The following is a 27,381-nucleotide window of genomic DNA, read 5'->3' as shown; positions in this document are numbered from 1 at the left end:
CGCGAGAAATCACGTTGTCGCGATCCGTTTACGCGGCACACGCCACGCGAACAAGGAGCGTCCGGTAATTTTACCGTGAAAGATATCGGCGAGTCGAGATTGAGCGAGACTAAAGGGGAAACCAGTGACCTGACCGATACTCGGATTTGTTTTATGCCTCGTATTTCGTTATATTTTATGGCCGCTTCAGTGCCGACTGATAACATAAAACGGTCGTATAAAGTTCTCCCTTTTCCGGAGGAACGACGTCACACGCCACGACGGGAATCGAGTCTAGTTAGCCTAGGGGATAACACGCGACAGAAACGCCTCGATTATCGTTACATTGCCCCGCTGCTAGATATAATTCCGTGGGAAAAGATTGCCTGTAATTCGAGCTTAATTTAATAAGAGCCGTTCTCGTAGCCGGCTAGCGAAATAAAATGCAAATATCTCGGTTGTACGCCCGCCTAGAACCGATACATTCTCGCCCAAGAAATTCCCTACTCGCCGCGGCTTCGTCTGCCTGCCTTCCAGGAAACGCGAGATAAACTACCTCTCTATGCAGATGCAATCGAGCGCGCGCTCTCTCTAAGAAACGCCGCTCCTTCCGACTCGTTCTACTCGGATGACGAAACGCTTGTCCGCGCCTCTTTCTGCGTTCCAACGTTCCGCCCGTTAATTTCTCTCAAACGATTTCGCTCGGATCGGGAACGCGAACGATCGAAATCGCGGAAAATCCGACGGAAGCCCGACGATAGAAGCCGCGACAAGCCGGAGATTTGCTCGGCAAACGGTATCGGAGGTAGAGAAGGAGGAAGAACGGTCGGCGAGTCGCAGTCGGCTCGACGCGATCCTTAAACGAGGCCAATGAAACGGTTAAAGCCGCGCAAACAGATGGCAAATCAAATATCGGGACGAGGGCGATTATTCGCGCGTGCAACCGGCACGGGAAACGCGATTCACCAACCAGGAACGCGACACGACGACGCGAAACGGTGCGTTTCCATCTACCGGAATATATACGTCGACGGAAGCGGACTCGCTGGTTCTCGCTCGTCCTCGCGGTTGACAGCGTTGATTTAAAGCGTCTGCGACACGCGTCTCGCCACGCCGACGCGACTGCGATTCACCTTCCGTGTATGTCTCTCCCGACGCGTTTCGTCTCGGCCAAAGAGGACACACCGCTTCCGGTAATGGATACGACAATGAGCTCGGCTGCGAAGGTCTCGCGCCACGTCTCGCCATTGTATCGCTCTCCATTGACATCCGTGGACCGTCTAATTGTTCCCTATCCGCGCCCTCGGAGAATACCGCAACCGCTTACATAACCATACACATCGTATCGCACGTCGAGTCGTCGGAGAATCGCGTACGATGGGCGCTGGCTGCATGGCAAATTGGCCCCGTCGTCGCCTTCGTTTCGAAGGGAAACCGTCGCGAAGTCGAGGCATCTGCTTCGAGTCGAGAGACGAATTTCGGGGCGAAAGCCTGGGTGACGCGACGCATCGTGTAACATCGCCGGCGGGCTGACTTGGCAAATTGCATAATGACGCGCTGGAACGAGGGCTCCTTGCCGCTCTGGGACACGCACCATTGACATCCATAGACGGTCTAATTGGGCTCGGTTCGTGGCCCACGAGGGTAGATCGCAGTCGCATATTTCTCTCGCGCGAACCTTACCGCCGGCTTATAAATTTGCCTCTTTCCCCGGTGTTCGTTAATAAGGTGGTCGGGAAACGGGAAAGGGACGACGCGACAGACGGCCGAAGGTGCGTTTAAACGGAGCGGAGCGAAGCGGCATGGTGTCGCGAGCGATCTGCCCCGTCTAGTTTTTAATTAATCGACCCATTTCGTGCAACTCGATTCCTGACAGAGAGCGCAGCCGATCGAAACGACTAGCAATTTGTTGAAACGTAGCCGTAGCGCGGAAGGTTCGAGGCTCGTTTTTATCGGTCCCCAGCCAGTCATCGTCCATCCCGGTTAATTTAGCGCCGTTAGTAAATTATGCAACGGTTTTCAAACCCGATCGTGCGATATCGCTTCTGCAGCGCGAGTCGCCGCCAGTGTCGCGCTATTCAGAACAATAATAATTCTTGTTGTTAATTTATCGCACCCAGGTCCGGCGCACTTGGCGTCGCTTTATGAATCGGCCCCCGACGCGTCATCTCGCCCGATTAATCCGTGTCGCTGTCCCAGCCTTTTAGCCCTTCTCGCGCGTTCAACGAAAATTCTGCCGCTTGACAGAATCACGAAATCAGATGGTTTGGCGAAATAAGGGTCGTAAATCTTGTCGCATTTCTGCACCCAGCCAATTCCATTGGCCGCGGAACGTTCGAGTCGTCGATCGCGCGATGCTCGCCGCTCTCGTCGTTTCGCGACGCATCGCGATTATCGATGGCCCCGATCGTCTCGCCACGCCATGTAAATTAATCATCGACAGCTCCGTCTCCGACGACGACGCGGACCGCCGCGCAGTGCAATCTGGGACGTACACGCGTCGCGATGCGCGTCGCCCAGGAAAATATTCACAAGGAGCGGCGTTATCCGCAGCTTCCACGCCGTAGCTGGTAAAGCCGACCGACTTACGCGCGTTACCGAATCGACGTATATTTCCGGCTTGTACAAACACCCGACGATGTTCGGACGATCTGCCAAAGATCGTTGCGTTAGAGATAAGGAAAAGTTAGTACGAGCTCGCTGCGAAAAGTTGCAGTTTGAAAGGAAAGGACGATACGTGATCCGGAGCATCGGAGAGCAGGTCCCAGCTGAGCCAAAGAAGTAGCAAGTGGCGTGCAACTGGAGCGCATTTGGCACGACATCATCGATCGCGTCAAACAGTAATGCGGACTAATGCACGCCGGGCGCACGCTAATGTACAAGGGGGAGAGCAAATTAAGGAGTTGATAAGCCTTATCGAGCGACGACTCACGTGCACGCGCAGCCCCCGGTCCTTCTCGCGTGTATCGCGAATGCGTACGTGTTGTTGGGAGCTTTACGCGGCCACACGCGAGTAAGTTCCCATTCTAAGCAGAATACATAGGTTCTTGGCTCGCGCTCTGGAACGAAGTGGCCCCGAATCCGTACAAGTGCATGCACACAGTGTCTCGAAGTGGATCGCTCTTGTGCATCGTCTTGAAAATTAACGACGAGACGGAACGGCATGGGAAACGAGGCAGGGAACGAGTCGGTTCTTTCCCCACCGGGAAGAAGCGCCACCGCACTCTCGAAATTGCATTGGAATACATAGGGACGCGGCGGGAATAAATGAAAACTCGGCCGCCTCCGGAATCCACGAAATTCGTTTTCAACCTGGACGTACTTTGTTCCCAGTGGCTGGCTCCGTGGAAGCAATCCGAAAGACGAAATCTCCCTGGGATTTTCTTTCTCGAATCAGGCGAGTCGCTCCCACAAACAAATGTTTCCAACTTTCATCGGTCTCGATAATAACGAGCCGGTTTCGTGCGCCTTCCTAGGAACCGTGCAGCGACGTACGCGGTCCCAGTAAGAAATAAGAAAACTCGAGGCGTTCTCGAAGCTCGAAGCGTATCGGAAATCGAAGAGCGAGGAAAAATATTTATTTCGCTTTTCCGAGCGTAGCGGATCTCCGACGCTTCACCGTTCGCTCGTTAACGTCGCTGATCGTATCGGAGATGGTCGAGATCGAAGAACACGATGGATTTCCTCGATCGAACTTTGCGCTACACGCGTCTTTGACTCGCTCGCGGCATCGACGACGACGCGACGACGACGACGACCGATTTCGATGTAAATCTCAGCGGCGGTCGGTCTCGCGTGTCAACTAGGGCCGCGTCTGCTCAATTATCAGAGGGCAAGTTTTTCTCGCGACATGTCAAATTGTCGCCGGGGATAATCGAGGCGGATACGATCGAAGGCTTTATTTTTCCTGCGCTCGGAGCGAGACGAGCTCGGCTCATCAATCACCGTCACTGCCGAAGAAACGAAACCGGGCTATGGACGTGCATCGAGACCGGATGCGGCAAACTCGTTCCGCACGAATGGCCAAGCTCGACCGATTCCTCGTCAGACGTCGCCTGGAAAAACTCGATGTACCGGCACCCTGGTAATCGCTCTGTCCGTTCGGTTTCCTTCGACTCGTCTTTTCCGCTCTTGAAAATTTTACACGGTAAGAGCCAGTTTGCGAGTCAGCCCAACGTCTGGATATTCGGTGGAAGAAACTCTCCGCGGAACCGTCTCGCCGTAAAACCGTTCGGGGAAAAAATCGACAACTATTTCGTGGAAGATACAGAACCGAGAGTGGTCGATAGTCGATATGGTTTTTCGCGTAACGCCATCGAGAGAGGTGCCAGATCGCGTTAGTTTACGGACCGAACGAGTTCTGGTCGAGCTGTTCGGTGCGCAAATTGCGCAGTTACACATCCGTTTTTGTCGGACTCGACCTGCGTTCGATCGGATCGACACGATCGACACGATCGACTCTCGTCCTGGTTTGTGCCACAATGAAGTCAACGAACTGTTTCCGCCGCAAGAATATTTCGATACGATTAATCAGCGAACATTCGCGCTGAACTGGCTCTCCATTATCCAGCGTAATTGCGCGGCCAACGCGAGCGGCTAGATGGCCGTGGTAATTAGTTGGCAACTAAATTCGTTTCTCGTTCCAACTTTCGTCTCGTTCTTTGGCGCTTAAGGAAATCAGGAATCTGGGTGAACGTGGACGTACGATTACGACTTTGATCTGCCTTTCCCGCGAAATAAACTTCGTTTAACCTCGTCCTAGAAAGCAGGCAAACGGCAACGAGCGTCGCGGATTTAGTCTCTGCGTCGTATTTATCAGGACTTTTTCCACCGCGGGAATATCGCGAATCGGAATAAATTTCCACGAGAGAATGCCGTCCGCGTTGTGTACTTTCGCGCCCATCGAATTTCGACAACAACGCCTGCGACGAGTTTCCGATTAAGGGAAACACCGCAGGACGTTCGAACTCTGCCATCGCTACGTGGAGTTTGCTCAAGGAAAAACCAATAACTACGTTCGATTCCGTGACGGAAGCAATCTCGAGGGACGGGCCGCAATTATTTCGCGTTTTTCGTCGCCGCGCCACGTCGCTTCGAATCGCTCGCTGCGTTACGGAATCATGCCTCGTGGAGGTGTGCAATCACAGGCACTGACATTGAATTCCGCGGAAATCCGCGTCTCCTACCTCGGCCGATTACTTCGAGACAATGACGCTCTTCCGCGGTTTATCCGCAACACCGTTGGCGAAACAATTCCCGGCGTTGAAACGCGGCGTAGCGTCGCGCGACGCGTACCGATCCTCGTCGAGCTGCCAACGTTTCGCAGGCCGAGTGGCAAGTCCGTGCAATACGCAGAGAGAAGAGTTACGGTGAAACGCGTCGAGCATCACAAACGACACTCGGAAATGCGCTCTTTATAACCTCGGTTCCGCCGTTCAGTTTCTGCGTCGTTCAACGCTGCTGCATACGAGAGAAAACCCTGCTGGAAAACTGGCGGCGTCCCGACAACTTGCACAAAATAAGAGCCAGGAAAAGTTAAAACGTAATCTCGACGCGTGTCACGTCCCTCCGAGAGGCATGTATCTGCATTTCGTAAACGTTCAACTCTGTAGCGGGTGTAGCTGATCGCGCTATCGGCAACGGCTGCGATAATCTCATGATTTCGTAGGAGAATTTATGATCCCGTCGAAGCGGAACCAAGCGAAGCGCCAGGCGTACGAGGTAATAGACGCAGTGGCGCGAAGCTGCGCGTAACTACGAGCGAAGAACGAAACGCGACTATTTTCGCTAAGGTATAATTGCACGCGTACACGGAGATGAACAAATAAACGTAGGCAACGCTTCAGGAGAAGATATTCTCGGGCAGAGGGAAACCGTACGCTCGTTGAAAGCGCCCAGCCGAGTTTAGAAACATTTGCATGTGGAAGCTTTCGGTTCGGTGCACCTCGAGATGCCGGCCACCACAATAGCAGCAGGCGTCGTTTGGAGACGAAGTCGTCGTGAAACGAGTGTTGGAAATGAAAGCTGGAAGGCGGTCGCTCGAGGGTTAATTAAGATCGGAGCAAGTTTGTCGCGCGATTTAAGCACCGACGACGTAGACGCTCGAAGATACTGACGATGCAAATAATCCGTGGTCGTGGTACACGGCTCGCCAGGGAGGCGTCCCGCGGTGCGAAGAATTGTTCGCGGGAATAGGGAAGAGCGAAAGAGGAGCGAGCCGGCTACAACAAGGTGTTTCTCGTAGCGAGTTAAAGCGAATAAAGTAGAGAGGCGGCATTGGTCGGCGAGCGAGTGCGACTTAATCGAATTATTCCAACGCTCCCTTGTTTACGCGAAACTTGCCCGGTAACGAGTTGAAATTAATTTCGCGGAATCGCGAGCGTCGATTAATTTTGAAGCGCAACACGCGCCGCCCTCCTAAATTCCGTTGCGGTCGTGTGCACCGCCGGCTCCGCGACCGCCACAGCCCGGTAAACTGCCTCCAAGTTTAGGAACGCAGAAACGCGTAATCGTTAGCGATGACGAAGTGTTGTTCGAGGTTCGTGCTCGACTCGTTCCGCGCGAATCGCGTTTCAACGCGTCGACCGTTCACGCCGTGAAACCTATTTTCTTTTCTTTTTTCGTTTTTCGCTTCGAACTGGGAAAAATTCATCGAAATGCGACCACTTTGCGACAACTTTCCTCTTGCAGATTAAATGTTTCTCGTTGGCCGTGTGACTGCGAGCCGTAAAGAATCGACCGAGAAAGATCGCTGCTTTGTTTTCGCCCCGTTATCGAACTATTGGTCAGCCGGGATGAAAAGTTGCAGGTTTACGCGAACGCGAGCAAGAAAGTGGAACGATCGCGTCGAGAATCGAGATTGTTTGGATAAACAGCCAGAGGAAAGAAAGAGAAGTTCAGGTCGGTAAGGTAAACGAATAAATACTTTGGTTAACTAGTAGCTCGCGTTCTTGTCGTCTCGTTAAATATTTGTTCGTCTCTCGTTTATTTAATATTCGTAAGCCAAAGGAGAATTTTACGCGTTCCCGTTTCCCGATTTAAAACGCAGAAGAGAGGGGAAACAGGGAAGCAAATATCACGCGGTCGTATTTTCCCAGGCGGAAGCAAATATCAGCTTTCAAGAATTGTATTCGATATAGTCCTTGCACTAGTCGCGTTTATCCAGATTCCACGCGTTCTTACGTCTTTGCACCTCGAGAGTCTGGTGTCTGTCTTTTGTGTTCCTTTCAACGAATGATTTTATCGAAATTAATCCCGTGGTAATTGCTGTAAACGCGTTTTGTACTCGGAGGTGTTAATTAGTCGCGGCACTCGGATCTACGTCGGACGAGAGAAATTCGACGTTGGAAAGGTGTCGGGTGCAGATGGAAGGCGCGCGAGTGCGATTCGCCAACTCGGCTGATTTCGGGTGGGCGATTTTCGATGAAATATCGCGACGGAGCCGTGTACGTGTTCGACTGCTGACAGCAATCCGCTTCGGCCGGATGAGAATATCGATCGGCGTTACCTTGATCGAGCAGGTGTGTGTACCGGTTAAATCGAGGGTGTACCGCGGCTCTACTCGACGTCTTGTTTAATCTCGATGTTAAGATTGCCATCGCGAAAATTGGGCCGAGCGATGGTCGACGAAAACTCGTTGGTTGGACGAGGAAGAGGCAATTAAGTGGCACGTCGCCGCTCTGCCTGTTTAGCATTTGCCGAATCGCGAATATCCCGATCAGCTACGATCGAAATTCGACTCGTGCCTGTCCAAGAGCAATGGAACCGAATCGTGGAAACGGGGACAATCAAACGACATAACGTTGCACAGGAACATGCAACGATCATCGAATGTCGGATCAATTACACAACAGAGTTTGTCGACCCATTACCGTACGGCATACGCGTTCGCGAGACGAGTTACCCGATACTACTTGCAATTTACTGGACATGGATGACCCAAATATTTCAACAGCGAAGATCTCTTCGGAACCGATGCTCAACGTCGAGCCGATTTTCCTCGTTCGCGGAATCGAACGAATTCCCTTAAAACATTTTTAATTAACTTGATCGTCAGGACGAGTATCGGAAGCTAATATAAACCGATGAACGCCAAGTATCCATTTAGATCTATATCGGCCGACAAAACGGTAAACGAGTAAACTGCCGTGACAACGGTGATCGCTACGCGTATGTTCCGTCTATCGTCAAAGTTCGGCTCAGAGTAGCTTTGTAAACGCAATGGATACCGCTGCCCCTCGCTCGTTCTCCTCGCTGCCACTTGTTGATGCGAACAATTGCCAGCAAACGATTAGGTATGCTTCCTGTCGAACGCACACGCAATCGTACCGACGACACCTTCCTTCGATAGCGTTTACCTTGGTTCCGACACCCTGCTGAACGTGACGATCGCGCCTCCGCATTCCGGATGCAAGATTTCCTGTCCGTAGACAAACTGCCGGGGAAAATCGGTATCTACGATCATCGAGCCTACGCGCAAACGGGTCGTGTTCTCTGGGTTTTCAAAGTTGTTTCAATCTGAAATCCTTTCTTTAGGCGGGTCTCTGGTGGAGAGAACAGCCGCAGGGTTGGTCTGGTCCGGAAAGCCTGTAAATACTCGCGGTGAACGTGTAGAGACAGTCCGAGAAAGTGAAAAAAGTTTGGTCATCGCGAACGCCCGAAGGAGGTTTTCCAGAGAGCGTGGATGCAAATAAAGTGTCTGTGAAGCTCCCTCGTACGAGCTGAACGAGAACGCGATGAGACAATAGGTACGCCAGGCAAACATCCTTTGCGGATCGAGGTTATTCTCTCGAGAGAAAAGCCGAGTTCTACTCGCAGATGGATAAAAGATGATATATAAGTCGGTCGTAGACGTTGTCGCATCGGTTTTAACGTCCCGTGTAATACGGTAAATTCGAAACGCGATACGAAATGCACGTTGGCTCGTTGGCTCGAAACGATCATTTTCACGCATCCATGACAACGCTGCAAAGAGGCGCGATGGTGTATTCGAGATCCGTTGTCGTAAATAAATTCTGCTCGCTCAAAGAGAAGCCAAAAGAATAATTCGAAAGAGCAATCGGATCGGAAACGTTTAAAGAAGCGGCGTTAATAACGCGCGAAAGTTAATGGACTTTTTGCCGCGCGACGTTCGTTCAACGAGACTTCTATCTTGATTAATTAAAGTATGATCCCTTGATTGGGTTTTGAAAGACACGACGTTGAATGACAGATGACGATCGATACGTCGACAGGGACACATCCTCCTTCCCCGTTCGTTATCGGAGCTGAAATTTACTCACACGCTCGGGAATTCGAAAATTCTCGTCACCCTGCGTTTCGTCGATTAACCGTTGATCGATCGCCTCTGCGAGACCCGTTTCTCTCACGATACCGGCTAGGAGGCTGTTTGCTCGATTTTCCGAAGGTCTGGCGCTCGGGTAACCGCTTCGCGACGCGGCGCGTTTCGTTCGGAAACAAAGTGATCCATAAATAGCGAGGAATCCAGGGCCATCCTCCGCGGAAAAGTCATGGACGAGAGAAACGACCAGAAAAATGGGAGAACAATGGCCGTTCGCGACGGCCGAGTTTCCAAGGACTTTCAGGGTGCTTTCGAAGGAACCAGCGACGCATCGGCTTTGTCGTCCAATAAAAGCATCGGCTCGGAACGATAACGCGAACGAAATACCAAGAGAAATACACGAGCAACACCGGCGTAAAGAGAAGGAAGGAACGTGTTTCCAGCTAGTGGCTCGATCCCAATCACAAGCGATAACGTATCGCGTGGTAAATTCATAGAGTGGTGGTCTAGAACGATTGATTTATTAGATCGAGCCACGCAGTACGTCCGTCGGCATTAAGACCGGCAAACACTGGCCCGTAATCCAATTAATTTCGCCGAGGCGATCGTGATTCGGCACGGCCACTGTATCTCGCACGTAAGAGCGGATTGCATCGCATCGCATCGCGTAATTAGTTTCATTAACGATGTGCGCGCACCTACGATACGGCCACTTTCATAAATAATCGACGTACGAGTAGCCGTCGTCGGTTCGCGTGAACGATGTTTCGATTGCTGCCACTTTGTTCATTACGCTGTTTACCTGGAAAACTTCTTTATGAAAATTATCGAAAGCGTCAGACGACCGAAACAGTTCCCAGCCCATTGCTCGTTTAACGGCGCGATATCTGCATGATATATATATACATTTTAGTGCTTTAATTTTCACTGACATATTTCTCTTTAAAGGAGCGTGTGCACCAATACGTTGCCGATGTAACGTTGATATCGAATCGATGTCGACAGGCCAAATGCGCGACAAACAGAATCGATGTATGGACAGCGTCGCTGATCCGATTCCGTGTTGTTAAGTGGATGACAATCTTTATCGGTCGAGCTGTACCATTCCCAGGGCGAATTGCAGCTCGTGCTCGAGGTTCTTTTGCCGGAAGTTCGATAACGATTGAAATTTCTACATGGCCTTCGTGAAATTATTGCTGTTAACGGAGCTTTGAGCGTCGTAAGAATACGCGAACGGTTTCCTTCGTGGCGAACGATAAATACGTTTCCCTTTTAATGCAGCAACTGATAACGAAAAAGGATAGGCAGCGCTTAGAATACGTCTGCCTCTTTTTTCCCTCTGGGAAAAATCGAGTCGCGTAACGGGTATTTTAGTAAAGTTCGATAACAACCAGAATGTTCTGTGCGGTCACCATAAATTCATTATCGTCGCTGGAACGGAGGCAACGCTGCGGTAGCGTGGAACGGAACACGGAACGGGCTCGTTTCCCGTTTTCACCGCGGTACGCGACGCCCCCGATAACGGCCGAGAAAATTGAAATAAAACCGCTCGACCTGAAAAAAAATGTACGTTTTTCGGAACACGGATGAAATTAAGGACATGTTCGATCCACTCTTGCGTTTTTGTTGTGGCGCCATGTGATTGCACGCAGTATACGCAACGCGGATGAAAATCGCTCGATTGTTCCGTCCGCCGATTAATTTATCTTGGGCGAGAGAGAAAGGTAGCGAGAATGGAGACGCTACGTTTCACAATTATCCTCCTGTCTTCCTAAATTGTTACGATCGAATTATATTGTTCGTTTAACACGCGTAAAAGTCACTTTATGTAGAACACCGTGCAAAATCAGTGAAATTTCGATGGAAAACTTTAAGGTGCTTTCAACACCCGTACTTCCACCGCGATCCTTTGCGCCGTATTCCATCAAAAATCGATCGCGTGTTGATTAAAAGTGTCGCGCTAATAAATGTTCGATTAAATCAAATAAATCGAAACGCACGAGTGAGGAACAACGCGAACAGAGTGGCTGCCAATTACGAGAGAAAGACGACGCGGGCACGAGTGCGGTGGACACGCAACACGAGAGATGGGCGGATGCAAAGACGCGAAACGAGATTCGGTGGACGAGGTTCGATCTGCGTTCGCTGATAATTAACCATTGGGAGCGAATTCGCGACCGCGCATCCATTCCGGCTTGAATGATTAATCCCGCATTTGCGTTAGCCCGCACACTGCGCGATGCGATGCAGTTTCGCAAACGATTCACGGCTGTGGCCTACCAATCGTTGCGAGTCATCGAAGCCCAGGTTTCTGCCCTCTCGACGCCAAAGAAAACTTACGTTAATTCGCTTTCGCGGTGTCAAGGCGCGCGCTTCTTTTCGCAAATTCTCGGAATACCCAAGTGAGATTTGCCTTACATCGGGTAAAGTGACGGAAAACACTGGCGAAAAATGGCGTTTCTACGGAAAGGTAGAGTCGAGGGCAACGAAGTGCGATGCGATGTAACGGGAACGTATCGACGCGAGGAATCTATTAGGTGGTGTGAAAAGTTTCTTTCGTCTTATAAGGAAATAATGGATGCACAATATTTTTCGTTTTGTATTATTTTATCGAATTACGTACGATCAATTTTGTTCTATCGAAATAAAAATCACGACGTTCGACAGATTAGGTTTCGTGTTTGTATGAAGATGCGTCGTTGTAAAAGACGGATCTGTAAAAGAAAGACATTTCTCGGACAACCTAATACTTAGCTGCTGGAGCCGAGGCCTGGTTCAGGCATCGGCCTAATTCAAACTTCGGCCTGATTCGACGTTTGGCGATATCGCGCAGCCTTGGCTGCATTCTCATCTCGGCTTTCGCTATGTCGCGTCGACCGAGTCACGGATCCCGCGCTTATCCTTGACTTATCGCCTAGATAAGGACGCCCCTCGTTCTCGTAGTAGCAAACCCCGGGAACCGATGTGTATATATCAGGGAACTAGGTCGAGCCGAGTTTCCACCGCGCTCACGCTTCGAGAAAACTCGCCGTTCTCGCTTTTCTCCGATATCCACCGCTTCTTTATTTCGCTTTACTTCGTCCGCTAATTGAAGATCAGCCGTTTCTGGCAAGTTTGAAAACTTGCTCCTCCGAGTTCGATACTCTGCTTTGTATTAGAAATCCCACGGCTGGACTCGCGTATCGAGGTTATTTGTTGGCAACGTAACTTTTGCGGCTGATCTGCGACAGCGAGCTAACGATGTTTCGCTCTCGCAGACAATCGAATACGCCTAGCTTTTGTTTCGCCGCTTCGCATCGTTCTTGTTAGCGTTCTTCCAGTGTTGCTCGAGGTTCTTCCCTTGGATACCGTTGACCTACTTACCGCTCCACGATTTTAAGTTATTTAGCTACCCCTCCCAGGTTGGATGTGCAAGCGAACTTCGACTACCTCGTTCGCCATTCATTCGACGTAGATCCAGAATGCGTTGCTTCGAATCGCGACACTAGAATCGGTATACGTATTCCTCGTATCTCGTTTCAAGGGGACTATTGAGAGTTGACCTCGTTTCGTAGTATCGCGTGCTTAGCATCTTACGAGGAGTTAGACGCCTTCCAAGATCGTCGAAATATCTCGCAGCGGCAAGGTTTCGCAGCTCCAAGACGCTATCGAATATCGAGTAAGAAAAGAAGCGTGAACAAAAAAAAAAAGAAAAGAAAAGAAAAAGCGAAATTGTTTCTCTGGAAAATCGTGGAAGCGCGAGATCGATTTGATCGTTCTGGTTTAGTCGAGACGCGAAAGAGGATTCGAGACGCTCCTCGATTCAGGGAGATTTCGTACGATCGAGTTCAGGATCGAAAGCCATTACCGAGGTGACAATGCAGATACATCGAGGGCCTCGCTAACGATCGTACCACGACCGATCGAGCCGAGCCGACGACCCGTTCCCCGGACTGATGATCTCGTTTCCTTGGCGGCGCGTCTCACCCCCGGCCCAGCCGACGAGCTCTAGCGAGCATAGGTACATTCCTAAAGTGTGCACCGACGCGATAAATGCCAGGGTCAAACCCGTGAGCCGAAGTTCCGCTATTTTACGGTACGCTACGTTTTTGGGTAGTCCCTAGCGGGCACCCGGCACTCCCGTCAGCCTCCACATTTCTTCCGACGGCATTCTGCATAAAACTTTACCACGTCTGCCTCCATCTTCGCCAATCGTCGGAAATTGAGTTATTCGCGAGCGCGCCTTCGAACGCTGTCGTTTTTATTAGTGTTTGCCGTGCGAATACACCCCCTTTCCCATTTCTGCGCATATGTCGTCGATGAACGAATAATACCCACGCAACGAATAACTGGAAACGCGTAATAACCGATTTCGCGCAGAACGTTCTTCGAGTTCCACGTTCGCGTACGTCGCTCGATGTCTCGTAACAAGTTTCGATTCATTCGTTTCCTCTCGTAACGGTTATTCTCGAGCACCGCGTACGACTTACCGTGCCAACTTGTTCTCGCTCGTGACGAAAGAAAAAGTCTTTGCTGAGTGTAAAAGGAGCTCGATAAACGATATTTCAAAGCAACGAAGAATCGACGAAGATAGACGTTCGCGTCCGAGTCGCAAGGCGCGTAGAGAGGCGAGCTGGCTGCGAATCTCGTTCGACCGTCTCGAGAAGGGTTCAAAGCCAACGTTCGACGAGGAAGACGGGATTCTAGAGCTGGATGGAGTCCAGTCGATTCGCAAACGAGACGCTCCGGTTGACGTCCCTCGTTAGCGATGTAAACTCGATGGGCTATGAAAAGAGGGAAAATAAAAAGACAAATACGACGCAAGAACGTTTCGGGGAACACCTTTTCCGACGACTTAACGACATTGTGACAGAATGGAGCCGCGGGTCCTTTCAGCGGCGTTTGGCTCTATCCTTCCTTTCCCTTTCAGCGGAATTACGTGCACGACAACTTCGATACGCCGCTACCTTTCGCGTACTTACCCCGCGCTTGTGCATCGTCGATCATCCGAATCCAAAGCGACCAAAACTGTTCGTCCCGATGAAATTTCTCCTTTCGAGACGATCCGGTTAATCCGCAGGATTTCGAGCTACTATTCGGGAGCAGGAAAATAATTCTTTCGTTTATGGTTGAGGCGAGTGGATTGCACGACCGGACAACTGACCTTAGAAAGGCGTGTCCGTAGAACGAGAACTTTTCACGAGCTTCACGCTCGCCCAGTTATTCGATCGCAGCACGATTGTTTTCGTTCGACAAAAGTCGTAACAAAAGTTGTTCCTTCCCGTGGGAACGGTTATCGTCGCGTCGGGCCGATTACCCCGGAGATACGCCGTCGTATTTGAATCTTCTTTGACTGACTTGTAGCTTTCTTCCTCTATTTTTTCTTCTTTGCTCCCCGTTCTGTCTTCTCAACTCTCGTTACCTCCCCATCCTGCTGCTTCTCCCTCGCGCGCTTTTTCTTTCGCTTCGTCAGGCATACCTTAGTCGAGGAAACACGTGTTATGTCCCAAGAAATTGAAGTGCTAACGCGACACCTCAGTCGCGTTTCCCATACCGCGTCGAGATGCCAGAAAACGCTCGCATGACTGCTCGAGAACACTGCCTGTTCCGTGGCAAGGTAATTTTTCAGAAATCTCGACGGTCTCTCTCTCTCTCTCTTTCTCTCTTCGCTTTTATCCGTTTTACTCTTGCGCTTAGGTTTCCTCTAAGAAAATTGAGATTCACGTGGAAACGCGTACACGCGGTAGACCACCCGCGGCTAATTTAATTAAAAGTTAAATTACGAGAGACGGCGTCGCGCGCGCGGACACTGCTAATAAAGTAAGTTGGCCTTTGGATAGAGACATCCGCTTGCGTTTTCGTTCGACTATTCATACCGTGCGAACAGTTTATTTCGCGAAAACGCACCAACTTGCATCGTGCGCAACCCAGGAGCGTAACGTAGCTGTTACATAATCGAAGAAAATGCATACACGCGTGCAAATCGATTATTTAAATGGACAAATAGTAAATGTAGACAAACAAATTTAGAACGTAAACAGGAACGAGAACGTGCCCCATTGATGGAATATCGGCCGTTTGCGCTGCATTAAGAGACCTATTAATAATCGAGTGGAAGCCTTTCCGCTTCACCGCAATGGCTGCAGGTTGCGGACTCTTTGTCCGCCATTAAGGACGACAGAAACGCTGACTTATCCGCGCGCCGTAGCGATAAAAAATCTCGCTTAACGATTCGAATGGAGAAGACCGATCCAAGACGAAGGCGATCTTCTCCGATTGGATAATTTCCCCCAAAGCTCTCGTTCTCGGCTGAAGACGCGGCAGTTATGTCCAAAACCGCTGATCGAACCGTATTTTTCGCACAGCTTTCGACGCAATAAAAGCAGCGGGAGAGACTGGAGTCGGTTGATGGGCTCGTTCATTAGTCATGGTTTAACCGCAGGTCGAAGACCGCAGTTCCACCTGTGTGCGTGCGCGGAAACACAGCCGGAAGAAAGAGAGAAAAAGAGAGAAACAGAGAGAGAGGTAGCTGCAGGGGGGCTGTTAAAAAATAATAGGCTAGGGTCGTTGCTGGCAGTGCCGTCACCCTGGCACGTGCGAAACTTTAATGACTTTCGCTCGACATAACGCCACTCCGGCTCCCTCGCTCGTTTTCCTTATCCCTCCGTGTGTAAACCGGGGCCTCGCATGGGTCCACTCGTGTGGCACACCGTCACCGGAGATAATCCACTTCTCGGCGAGGAGAACGTTGGTACGCCGCAGACGATCGGATCGCCAGATACCGCTCGGCTCCTTTCTTTATTAATTCACCGCGCGTTCCTCTTATCTTCCGACCGTTATGCTCTCCACTTTCTCGTATACGGCATCCGAATACGTCCACCGCTTATTGTTAGAGGAAAATACGTATGTACTTTGGAGGCTCGTCGTACATCGTTAAACCATTCGAATCCGTGGAAACGATCCCGCGCGATCTTACACGCTCCACGATAAAACGTTCGTCGTCGACCAGAACGCAGCTCGCGTTATGACGCGAACTTTCGAAATTGTTGAGCGGGTCACGACGATCCGGAACGTTAAACGACGAGAGTCCGTACGAGGGAAAAGTTGCACCGGATAACTTCCAAATTGTTCGAACCAACGTCGCGTCGAATTTGAAAGTTCGACTACGAAGAGTCGATAGAGTCCGTGAGAAGTTTTCTTTCCGTCACTTGGATACCTTTCGGTGTAAATGTCGAAAACGTCGTAGCCCTAAATTAATACATCGCGTTTGTCGCAGACTCGTTCGAGAAAATTCGCCAAAAGGTAGCGGGATGATCGACAAGGAATGGCTGGTGCGCGGACTCGCGCGTTTAATTGCCGTGATAGTGACGCGGCAACGATCCGCTTGAGAATTCTCGGTCTCGTTCGGCAACGTGCATCTTTTACCCGATCCGCTATATTCGCTGGATTCCCGTCTGGATGGGCCCTGCTGGTCTACTCAGGCCGAGCAGAGGGACGGTGGAGAACGATCTCGCAAACTTCGATCGAGCAAGTTTGACGGCAGAGTCGTAACTTTGGACGCGTTCAATATTTCCGAATACCCGGTGCCGGGGTTTCATGGCACGCCACACCACGCCACGCCACGCTATGCCGTGCCACCGCCTCGGCAAACTTATATACGTGATTTGTGGTCTCGCCTACCCTGGCCCCTGCTGGACCAGATAAATTCACTTCGGTCAATTTTTTAGCGGTTCCCGAACAATCGTACGTTGTACGCTTCGTTGTAACGCACGGTCTGTTCGAGATATCGTAAAATATTGGCCTCCGTTCTCTCCGACCCTCTGCGAACCTAGTTTCCTCGCCGAAACGGATATTTAATTTGCAATGATACACTGGCCGCGCGAATACCTACGTGGCCTCTCACTTACGAACTTGCCTCGAAATCGATACGCGGTGCTTCCTCCTCGTTAGGAGTCGATAGGATCGTTGGATCGGTATTTCGGAAACGACTTCCGGCCACCGGTTACTTGGCAACCAGATTGAAATGAACGAACTTACGGGCGGGTTTCGCGTGGCGCAATTAACGCCAGAGATTGAAACAGCGAAATGAAAATGGACAGGAAGAGGCGTGGACGTGTCGGTCCGGCCACCAGCTGACCCGCGAAACGCGCTTAAGTGCTTTGTGACGCGCTTAGAAGCTCGGCAATGCCAAAAAGTCGCTCATTGAAAAGCGCAATCACGATCGTCCCCGGCTGTGCAGGATCGTGTGTGGCGGCTTAAAACGAGACGTTCTACCTCGGCTGTACGTGTAAGCCGATATCAACTCGTTGGCTTGCGTTTTGCGTCAGCTTCCGCGAATATCGTTGGTCCCGCTGTCAGGCGAAACTCGACGTTCACCGCAAACTCCTGTCTCGTCCTGTTGTGAAAGGACATCGCGACACGTGGAACACACACGTCACACGAACGATGCGAGAGACAGAATGCGATGGTCGGCGCGGAGAGCAAACGCACCTGGAATTTTCCGTGATTAATAGATACGGGGAGTTGCCGGTCGATTTCGTTCGAGCTCTAATTTCCAGCTGGAAATTAGAACGAACGGTGAAACGGAATCTTTGCGTTTTCACGATGGTTGGCGCGCGAGATTGCAATCGACCGGCTAATTTTGGAAAGCGATAACCGAGCGAATCTAGAGCCGATGGGAGTTACAAGCTGCCCCGTTTAATTTCAAAGCCAATCAGCGAAAGAGACCGCGTTCCCCCTTCCCTCGTCCACCGATCTTTGCGTCCGTCTACGCGGCCTTCGCGTATATCCTTGTGCAATTTCGCCGCGTTTGATTTCGCGATCGAACGCTCTCGACGCGAACCACCGCGCCACAGCAACGAAAAACGAAAGCGGTGGAGAATGAACGAGCAAACGGTACCGCCGCGGTGACTCGATAATTATCGATTCAACCATGGGACACGCGTTCGACCCCCGAAGTAAAAAAGCAGTCAAAAGCAGATGCCGTAAATACCGATGTAACGTTTCCACGCGGAAAACGTTTAATAAGCGGACAGCCAGCTATTCGGCTATATCCCGGAGCGATCTCGTTCCGATTTTCTATCTAAAACCGTTTCCCTGTCTCTCTAACTACCCTCTCTCTCCGTTCAACCTTCCGATTCTCTCGGGCTTTCCCGTCGGACGAGGACGAATGTAACGCGGGCCAGCGTGACGTTAATTCGTTTCCAGTGCAAGACGTATGATCCTCCGATAATGGTGCGCTCCCATTTGCCGGTATTCCGCGGCTATCAGCGACCCAAATTGCATACGCGAGACACGCCGCTCGGAATCATCGATATTGACTGGTGTCGGAGGACCGCGTTAATTGCACTTCAGACGTTACCTGCCCGGTGAACGACGGATAATCGACGCGTTAATTTCGAACCGCGTTGCGTCCGTCACTCCTCCACGTTTTACGCTCGCCGGACCATCCTTTTTGCACGATGGAAACTCTGGAAATTCTTCGCCGTACGAATAAATAAAAATCTCCGGCCGGAACGATTCCGGTTGCTGGAAACCGTTTGAAAGCGTAGCTCGCCGAGGAAGCCAGGAAAATTCTTTCGCTCGAAACAGATATTGCAACGGTATCGTGAAAAGTATGGAAGCGGCTGAACGCAGCTGGGAAATGGACTCTCGCTTTGCGAGCTGCTACGAATTACGTTAATTACTTTACCGAACGTCTTGCGGCAGGACGAAGTGAATAGCCGGCGCGGAGGGCGCGGTCCTTTCATAATGGCTCCCTTCACCGTACTATCCGCTCATTGTTACTGTCGATGCTATTGCGTGCTTATCTGCCGACCTAAATTGCATCGACCGGATACGAAGGACCGGTCAGTGACATTGACTGACGTCGAAACGCGGAAACACGTCGATAATTATGCCCTCGGTGTCTGCAGGCACCGCCGCGGAATTAGGTTGCCACGCGGTTCGTTCGAACCTGCGACTTTACGATTCGACCGTGTCGAACGTTATCTTCGTTATCGATGGCAACGGTGGTGCAACGAGGCGCCGCGGGCTGTCGCGAGAAAGAAAAGGTTAATCGTTACGCTTCGGGGATGCAGCGTACACAAGCCTCGATGATTAAGACCTTTCACGATACGCGATAACGAGGCTCGCGAATTTCGACGAAAATTTCCGAGAAATTTGTCCGGTGGAACGAACTCCCATCGTTCTCGGAGAGGATCGCGAGGGAGGAGTTTGCCGACGGGCGGAGGAACCGATCGATCGTTGAAGGGGTGGCCAGGATGAAGGGAGGCTCGTTGTAACTAATAGATAGGTAATTAGCGGATAATGAAGTAGCTTCCTGTCGGGTGAAAAAATGATCGATCATCGGGATAGAACCGTTAACGATCGATCGAACCTTTGTTCTTTGGAATGGCGATCAAAAGGAACTTATTACGCTTATTAAACCGACCTGGCGTTTGCTCGATACCGTGAACGGCTTAGCTTGCAAACGTCGTCGGTGCCTGCGTGTGCCGTTGGGCCGCGTCGCGCTCGTCAATGGCCGCCCGCCTTTCGCGACCATTCACCGCGAAAGCAACGACCGCGAACGAGATCCGTCGACTCCTCTAATTACACCAATAAGATAATTCCTCCTTTCAAACGATAGAAGGAAAACCAACCGACGTTCCTCTACTTTTCTTTTCCAGGTGCCGAAGATGTGTTCAGGTTTACGGGGAACGAGACGCACACAGACTACTTTCGGCTGGTACTCCGGGACGGGAACTATCTTCTGGTCGGCGGAAGGTAAATAGAGGATTCATTTGGAGCGAGTGCTTTAATTAAAGGACCGCTTCTTCTTCTCGTTCTTTGCTACCGGTTCGAGAGCCTACCGCGATCGACGCTCGCGCACCTCTCGATCTTTACGTGTACGGACTAGTTTCACCGGGAAATCTCGTTTCCACGCTCTCCTCTCTCCTCCTTTCGAGTTTCGTCTTCCTCGGGATTCTCTTCTTTCCGACGATAAATTCTCCGAGACCGGCCACGAAACGCTGTTCCACCCTGTTAATGAGATCGTCGAACTTTATTTAGAAACTTCTTCGCGCGCTTTATTTTACGAGCCTTCGAATGTGAAGCGGCAAGGAAGCGCGACTTCTTGCAAGCTCGCCGGTTCTTTAAAAAACTTTCTCCCGCGGGATCCAGAGAGAACGTAATATGTAATTAAAACGCGATATACATCGGCTACTGGCCGCGAAATCTGGAGCACGAATCTCTCGCGGAACGCTTGGCTATTTGGGTCGAAGGATTCGTCCGGTCGGTGGTTCCGCGTTTCCTTCCACTCGCCAACGTTGTTCCACGAAATCGTTATGTACCGAGCTTCCTTAACTCCGGTTTGCCCTCGAATCCGATTCCTATCGATTATCTTTCCTCTCGAAAACGAATCTTCGCTCGATTCCACTCCGTTCATCCGAAAGAGATAGACAGATAGACACAGAGAGAGAGAGAGAGAGAGAGAGAGAGAGAGAGAACGGAATGAAATCGGTTGCTGGTAGGTCGTGACGATAATTGGGTCTCCCTCCCGTGAACAGATGCGAATCGATCGTGTCATCGTTGATCGCTCGTCGTTGTCGCCGTCGTCAGTAGAATTACGTTAATTGCTCGATCGATTCGGCGAGTGTCATCGGGTTAGGTTTTTCTCTCGAAATCGATGGTGCCCGGTTCTACTACCGGGATAGGTTAAATCGCGCGCAAATGCGAGCTGTCGCGAGACAACGGGGAAAATTTGCAGCTCGAGACCTCTCGGAATATTAATCTCGAGCCGACCGCCATAAATCTTGGCCCGTGTGTAATAAACGGATCGGGACGGCGCTCGAATCCCGTCGCGGTTCCCGTGGCTCTCGGCCTTTCGATCGACTTTTTTGTCGTCGACTCGGTGCGCGCTGGGACCGACTACATTTCCCGAGAAGCCGGAGAATCTGCGCGCGATAAGCGGACAAAGTAAAGGGACGCGAAAGCCTCTCGGTGCCACACGGTGATTAATGCGCGATCGGAAGTATCGCGTATCGAAAAAAGTTAGGGATCGCGCGCGGGAAATAGGAAAATTCTCGGAGGAGGAGATACGTTCGGGAATATTCGAAGGAGCGGTTCGTTTCGACGAAAAGGGACCGCGAGTCGAGATTCGCCAGCTTCTCTTTTCCCATAAATTCCCAGTAAAATCCTTTACTTCGGCGAACTGGGTTTCGCGTCTGTATTATCGGTGGCTGTCTTTTAAAATTCCATTCATACGACGACGTTCGATGAACGCTTAAAGCGGAAAGCTCGACGCAGCAAGGAGAATTGGTTGCGCGATTACCGAACTCCGGAGTTCGATCGCGAGCCCGAGTTCTATTTGCCGAAGGAACCGCCGCGAATAGAAGCAAATCCAGCTTGAAAGCGTATTCATTCGCGGCAACATCTCTTCTATTTCAGAAATCTCGTGCACAATCTGAGCCTGACTGACTTGACCGAGCAACAAAGGTTGACTTGGTACTCGACCGACAGTGACGTGAAGATGTGCCTGGTGAAGGGCACCCCCGAGGAGAATTGCCAGAACTACATTCGCATCCTCGTCAAGACGGACTCGAACACGTTGCTGGTGTGTGCGACCAACGCTTTTAAGCCTATGTGCCGCGACTACGGGGTACACCCCGGCAACTATACGATCCTGAAGGAGAAGGGAGGCCAAGCGATGTGCCCGTACGACCCTCGTCACAACAGCACCTTCGTCTACGTAGACGGAGAACTTTACACCGGCACGGTGGCCGATTTCGCGGGCATGGATCCCATCATCTATAGGGAACCGCTGCAGACCGAGCAGTACGACTCCAAGAGCCTAAACGGTGAGTAAATCCAGGACGCTCCTTTCGTTTTTCTTCTTAGCGATCGATCGGTCGACCCGGTCGTCGCTTCCGCTTACGTAAGTATGTCGTACGTCGTTTTAAAGCGACTGTGTACAGCGAACCAAGCGGTTGTCGAATGAGAAAAAGTAGATTAGCCGGATAAGACGAGTGACGCGCGCGAGCAAGCAGGAGAAAGGTAATCGGCCGCGTCATCGATGAAATTAAAAAGCCGTTAGACGATGTTTCTTAGGATCTGGTTGATACGGAATGGGCAAGGGCGTGGATGACGAATTGGAGGCAGGCCGGTCGACGTTAACGCGCGATTAAAGATTAAAGTATGAGAAACGCGGCCACGCTGGATATACGTCGTAAGCAGGTGGAGTGTTCCTGATGGTGGAAAAAGGTCGGTAGGGCAGTAGTGGGCAGGAAGGAATTTATCGCACGGTATACTAAAACGTTCCTCGCAGCTAGCGATGGGGAGAACACTTTGCTCTATCCGGAGAAAAAGTTTTTCCAAACGAGCGAGAGATTCCGGAAGAAAGTTGCTCGCTCGAACGAGTTAAGCGTTTCGGTCACGCTTCCTGGATAATAACGAAACGACCACCCGCAGAAAATTCATTGGCATTCGAAATGCCGGTTACACGCGCTATTTATGCAAACAGTGGTTTGTACCGTGCAGCGCTGTGTAGAGGGTCAGCTGGGCTAGTGCTTCGCGCGCCAATGCTCGCGATATTCGACTGCAGATCCGAAAGGGCCGCAAGCTTCAAGCCACGGATTCGATATTTACTGGAAGTTTTTAATTGGACCTTGAAAATCGCGGTTCTGCGAGTTACGGGACGAAAAATTAAGGAAAAAGGCGCGGTGCGCCAACTACCGGGTACCGGCTTTAATCCACACGATGTAATTCCGAGATTAACTGTGCGTGTACGTTGGATTTCGTAGCTCGCGCAGCGACGATATTATTCCACTGCCCTTCCATATCTGTATAATGACAGAAGTCTCTGTTCGCCCTGGACGAAACGCGTCTCACGGTACCACGTCGTCGATGGGAAATTTTAATCCGGATAAAAGACCTGTCTGCTGGCCCCTGTCCGCCGGTTCAACGACTCTTCCTCGAGCTGTTTTTTCGTGGATTGCTATTATTAACTGCTTTATCGGGCGTGTCTCGTACATTTCGCCGTCCAACTAGCGTCTTTTTCCAGCGTCTCGCACCCACGCTCCCTCGCATCAGCCAAACATCTACGATGCTCGGCGAGGAAAAACGAAGGGCGTACGAGAATTACGGTTCCCCTGCGAATTTGCCGAAAGGTCGAATTTTTATTCGGAACGGTCACCGAGCGAGAAAGAATTATAGTTCGGATACCGAGGGATGACGCGCGAGCTCATTGGCGAGGTAGAGAAGAAACGCGGGACGGGAATTTTTTACGAGAACGACGCGACGTTTCGATTGCTAGAAAAGTCTGGAAGGAAAAGTAACTGCGGTAGGAACAAAGAGAACGGTAAACTGCGTGTGCGTCACCTTATTCCACGGTTTCGCTCGTCCGCTCGAGTATTTTAATTGAACGGTGTACGAACGCTAATCAAGTTTCTCCGGCCGCTGGATAATATTGATTTTCCCTTCGTTCGTTGAAAATTCAACTCTCTACCGACCTCTCTCCGTTTGCCTCGTTCGCTCGCGCTGACCTTTTCCTCTCGCTCGTCGCTCGAAATTCTCGTTGCTCGTTGCCAACGCAAAACCGAAAAGTTTTCGCGGAAAAAATGCAAAAAAAAATGCAAAAAAAAAAAAATAGAAAGCGCGCTCCATTGCGACGATGAATTTCTGTTTTTGCCGTGAAATAATTGCTACATCGTTACTACTTTCAGCCAAACGATCATCGAGAGCCTCCATAGCGACTAGCGCGCGTTGTCGAGTACCATCCGTGATTTTCATCGAGCCGGCGTCGTTTCACGGGTATCTAACGTCGGACAGTTTTCTAATCGTAAAATGCATCGCAGCGGGAAAGGAAGAAGAGGCGAAGAGCGAATAGACCGACGACTCCTGATCTCCTCTGCCTTCCCGCTGCAACTTCCGCTTTGTCTCGATGGTGACGCGGTAAAATGCATCGAGAAAGAAAGACAGCTGGACGACGAAGTGGTGTGGTAGATGAATCGGCGGCGGTGTAAAGCGGGACAGAGGGAACGACGGAAAATTTATGGGCTGGAGCGTGGCGGGTCGGTCGGATATACCTACGTGGCGCGCGAGATTAATATTACTTTATGAATCCTAAGAAGCTTATGAAAACCCTGTCAAGTTAATAAATCGATAAAGTTTTCCCACTTTATCGGACGCTCGTGTACGCGAGTCGGTGCGACCGGTCCCAAGAGCAAGAGAGTGCGCGCCTACGTGTGTTTGCGGCGATAGAGAAGGGGAAGGAGAAAAATTGAGAGCGGAAGAAGAGATAGGAAGAGCGAGAGAGAGAGAGAGAGGAGCAGGGCGTCGTTCCAGCGCGACACCGTCGTTCGAATAATCGACGAAATAAAACGGTTCTAGCGTCTTCGCGGTTGGCTTATTGCCCTGCTCTCGCCGCGGTCTGGAAGACGTCGCGTCCCCGTCTTCTTCCTTCTCCTGCTCCTCTTCCGTCAAGCTTTAGGAAAGTAAAATTGATTTTTACGATTTGCCCGTTCACGATCGTTGGGAATCTGGCCCCTCGTTCTCCCAGACGATTCCGAAGTGGATAATGATTTTTTAACGAGGATCTGATGTCGCCGCCCTAAAACAACGCCGGATTATTCTTCCGATCGGGGGTGCTCGACGAGCGGCTTTTAGTCGATTTTTCGAGGCCACCCATCGGCTTCGCTTACTCTATTCATTTTTTATTCCACAGCAGATAGAGAGAGCGCTGTCTATATATTTTATCGTAGCTCGGTCCATTGTACCGATTCGGCCGGTTATCGCGTTCGTTTATTCATAAGAGAACTTTACGAGCGCCGTTTGCCGCCGGCGTACATAACCATGGTAACAACGTTGTAATACGCGCCCGTTCTAATTGCAGCGCCAAACTTTGTCAGCTCCATGGCCCAGGGAGACTTCGTCTACTTCTTCTTCCGGGAGACCGCCGTGGAATATATCAATTGCGGCAAGGTAAGTGGTCTTGCCATTGCTTTGATCGCGGTCGATCGATTTCGCCGGTTCAGCGACGTTCCACAGGCGTCCGAGTCTCTCGAATGAAATTCCTCCGCGAGCTGTAATCGATGAAAATTTTCACGACGATCGTCTACACCAGAATTTTCTCTCGAACGGCGCGGGAAATTTGTGACCGCGTGGCACGTCCTCCGCACTCGAATTTATCGGCAAAAGCAGCAGCGTGGAGCTTCTCTCGCGACGCGATCGCCTACAATTTGGCGAGGACGTGGCTGCATCGATGCATCCGACCGGTCGAGCGTTATCGGTTCTCGATTTTATCGAGCAGTTTGACCGCTGAGACAAGAAACGCGACAACCATTTACACGTTTATTCTCTTCTCCTTTGCAGACCGTCTATTCTCGCGTGGCGAGAGTCTGTAAATACGATCGAGGTGGTCCGCATCGATATCGCAATAGGTGGACCTCGTTCCTAAAGTCTCGTCTCAATTGTTCCGTCACCGGAGACTTTCCTTTCTACTTCAACGAGATACGTAAGTACAAGCTTCTGGTACGGTTAACGCGATCGATCTTGGTCCATCGTGCTCACGGACGAACATTGCACGCGGCTTCGGCCTCGAGATCGGTATCGAGGCACCCGAGATATCTCGTTCGATCGGACGTCAACCGCGACGTCATTGATTTTAAACGGCGACACTCAGACGCCGGAAAGGTCGAGAAATAAATTTTCAATAGGATTCGCTGGCACGCTCGTAAACCTGCGCGGATGCGGCCGAGGTCGCGCGAACAAAGAACCATGGAATTACAGCGCGCGTTATTTGCAGAATCAACGACGGAACTGATATCGGGCCAGTACGGCAATAAGTCGGCGCAGCTGATTTACGGCACGTTCACTACCCCAGTGAACAGCATCAGCGGCTCGGCCGTCTGCGCCTTTTCCTTGCAAGACGTCACCGACACGTTCAAGGGTAACTTCAAGGAACAGAGCGCCATCAACTCGAACTGGCTGCCGGTTCAGAGTACCAAGGTTCCGGACCCGAGGCCCGGCCAGTGCGTCAACGACTCCCGATCTCTGCCCGATCTGACCCTCAATTTTATCAACACGCACTCCCTCATGGACGAGCTGGTGCCGAGCTTCTTCGGTCAGCCTATCGTCATACGCACCAGTTTCCAGTAAGTCGGAAATCCTCGGTCGTCGATACAAGTCGACGAAAGAATATGGTCGCGCTAACGGATTTCGCTTCCATTCGCGCAGTTACAGATTCACGCAGATCGCCGTGGATCCTCAGGTGAAGACTCCAGGCGGTAAGACGTACGACGTGTTGTTCATCGGTACGGACAATGGAAAGGTGATCAAGGCGGTGAACGCCGAGTCGGCCGACACACACCTGAAGGTCAGCCCTGTGGTGATCGAGGAGATCCAGGCGTTCCCGTCAACGGTGCCGGTGCGCGGCATCAAAGTGGTGAGAGCCTCGCAGGCCGGCGACGGCCTCGAGGACGGCAGGCTGGTCGTGATCGCCGATAGCCAAGTTCAGGCGCTCAGGCTACACCGGTGCTACAGTGATAGGATCTTGTCGTGCGGCGAGTGCGTGGCCCTGCAGGATCCGTATTGCGCCTGGGACAAGGTTGAGGGCAAATGCCGAGCGTTGGTCGGGCCCGCAGCCACCGATGCGAGCAGATTTCTGCAGAGCGTGGCGACCGGACTGCACGCCTCGTGTCCACCGAGCAAAACTTCGAACAAGGACGCGAGCAGCGTCGGCGCCATCTCCGCCAACCAGAACAAATTCCCGCAGGACTCGATGATACCGAATAAGGAGGGTCAAGGCGGGGAGATCATCAATATCATGCAGGACGAGGAACAGGATAATTCGGGTAGGAGCTGTTTCCAGGAGATGAGACGAGTTCGGCGTCCGGATCCGTCCGATTTTCTCACGATCGTATCGCCGCAGGTCCGGAGGTATCAGCGGCAGACTCACCACCGCCGCAGTATTCCGTAGAGACCCTGGTGATGGCCGTGGTAGCCGGCGCGTTGGCAGCTCTGTTGGTCGGCTTCGTCGCAGGCTACCTGTGCGGCAGGAAATGTAGAAAAGACGAGGACGATAATCTGCCGTATCCGGACACGGAGTACGAGTACTTCGAACAGCGTCAAAACGTAAACAGGTAAGCGACGAATGTCCAGCGGCGATC

General features: G+C 51.3%; 1 protein-coding gene across 2 annotated transcripts in view; it reads left to right on the top strand.

Annotated features, from left to right (window-relative positions):
* The window catches only part of LOC100646648 (semaphorin-1A), a 145,595-nt gene that overhangs the window by 108,509 nt on the left and 9,705 nt on the right, over positions 1–27,381 (top strand). For both annotated transcript variants that reach the window (XM_012309222.3, XM_003393088.4), the window contains exons 3-9: positions 19,906–20,002; positions 21,665–22,074; positions 25,107–25,195; positions 25,586–25,727; positions 26,019–26,367; positions 26,450–27,066; positions 27,144–27,354. In XM_012309222.3, the coding sequence (XP_012164612.1) occupies positions 19,906–20,002; positions 21,665–22,074; positions 25,107–25,195; positions 25,586–25,727; positions 26,019–26,367; positions 26,450–27,066; positions 27,144–27,354 (1,915 nt within the window). The remainder of the gene's footprint in view (positions 1–19,905; positions 20,003–21,664; positions 22,075–25,106; positions 25,196–25,585; positions 25,728–26,018; positions 26,368–26,449; positions 27,067–27,143; positions 27,355–27,381) is intronic.

Source organism: Bombus terrestris, chromosome 1 (genome assembly GCF_910591885.1).
Source record: "Bombus terrestris chromosome 1, iyBomTerr1.2, whole genome shotgun sequence".
NCBI lineage: Eukaryota > Metazoa > Arthropoda > Insecta > Hymenoptera > Apidae > Bombus > Bombus terrestris.
Note: the sequence above shows the minus strand (reverse complement) of the source record. Positions and strands in the feature narration are given on the sequence as shown.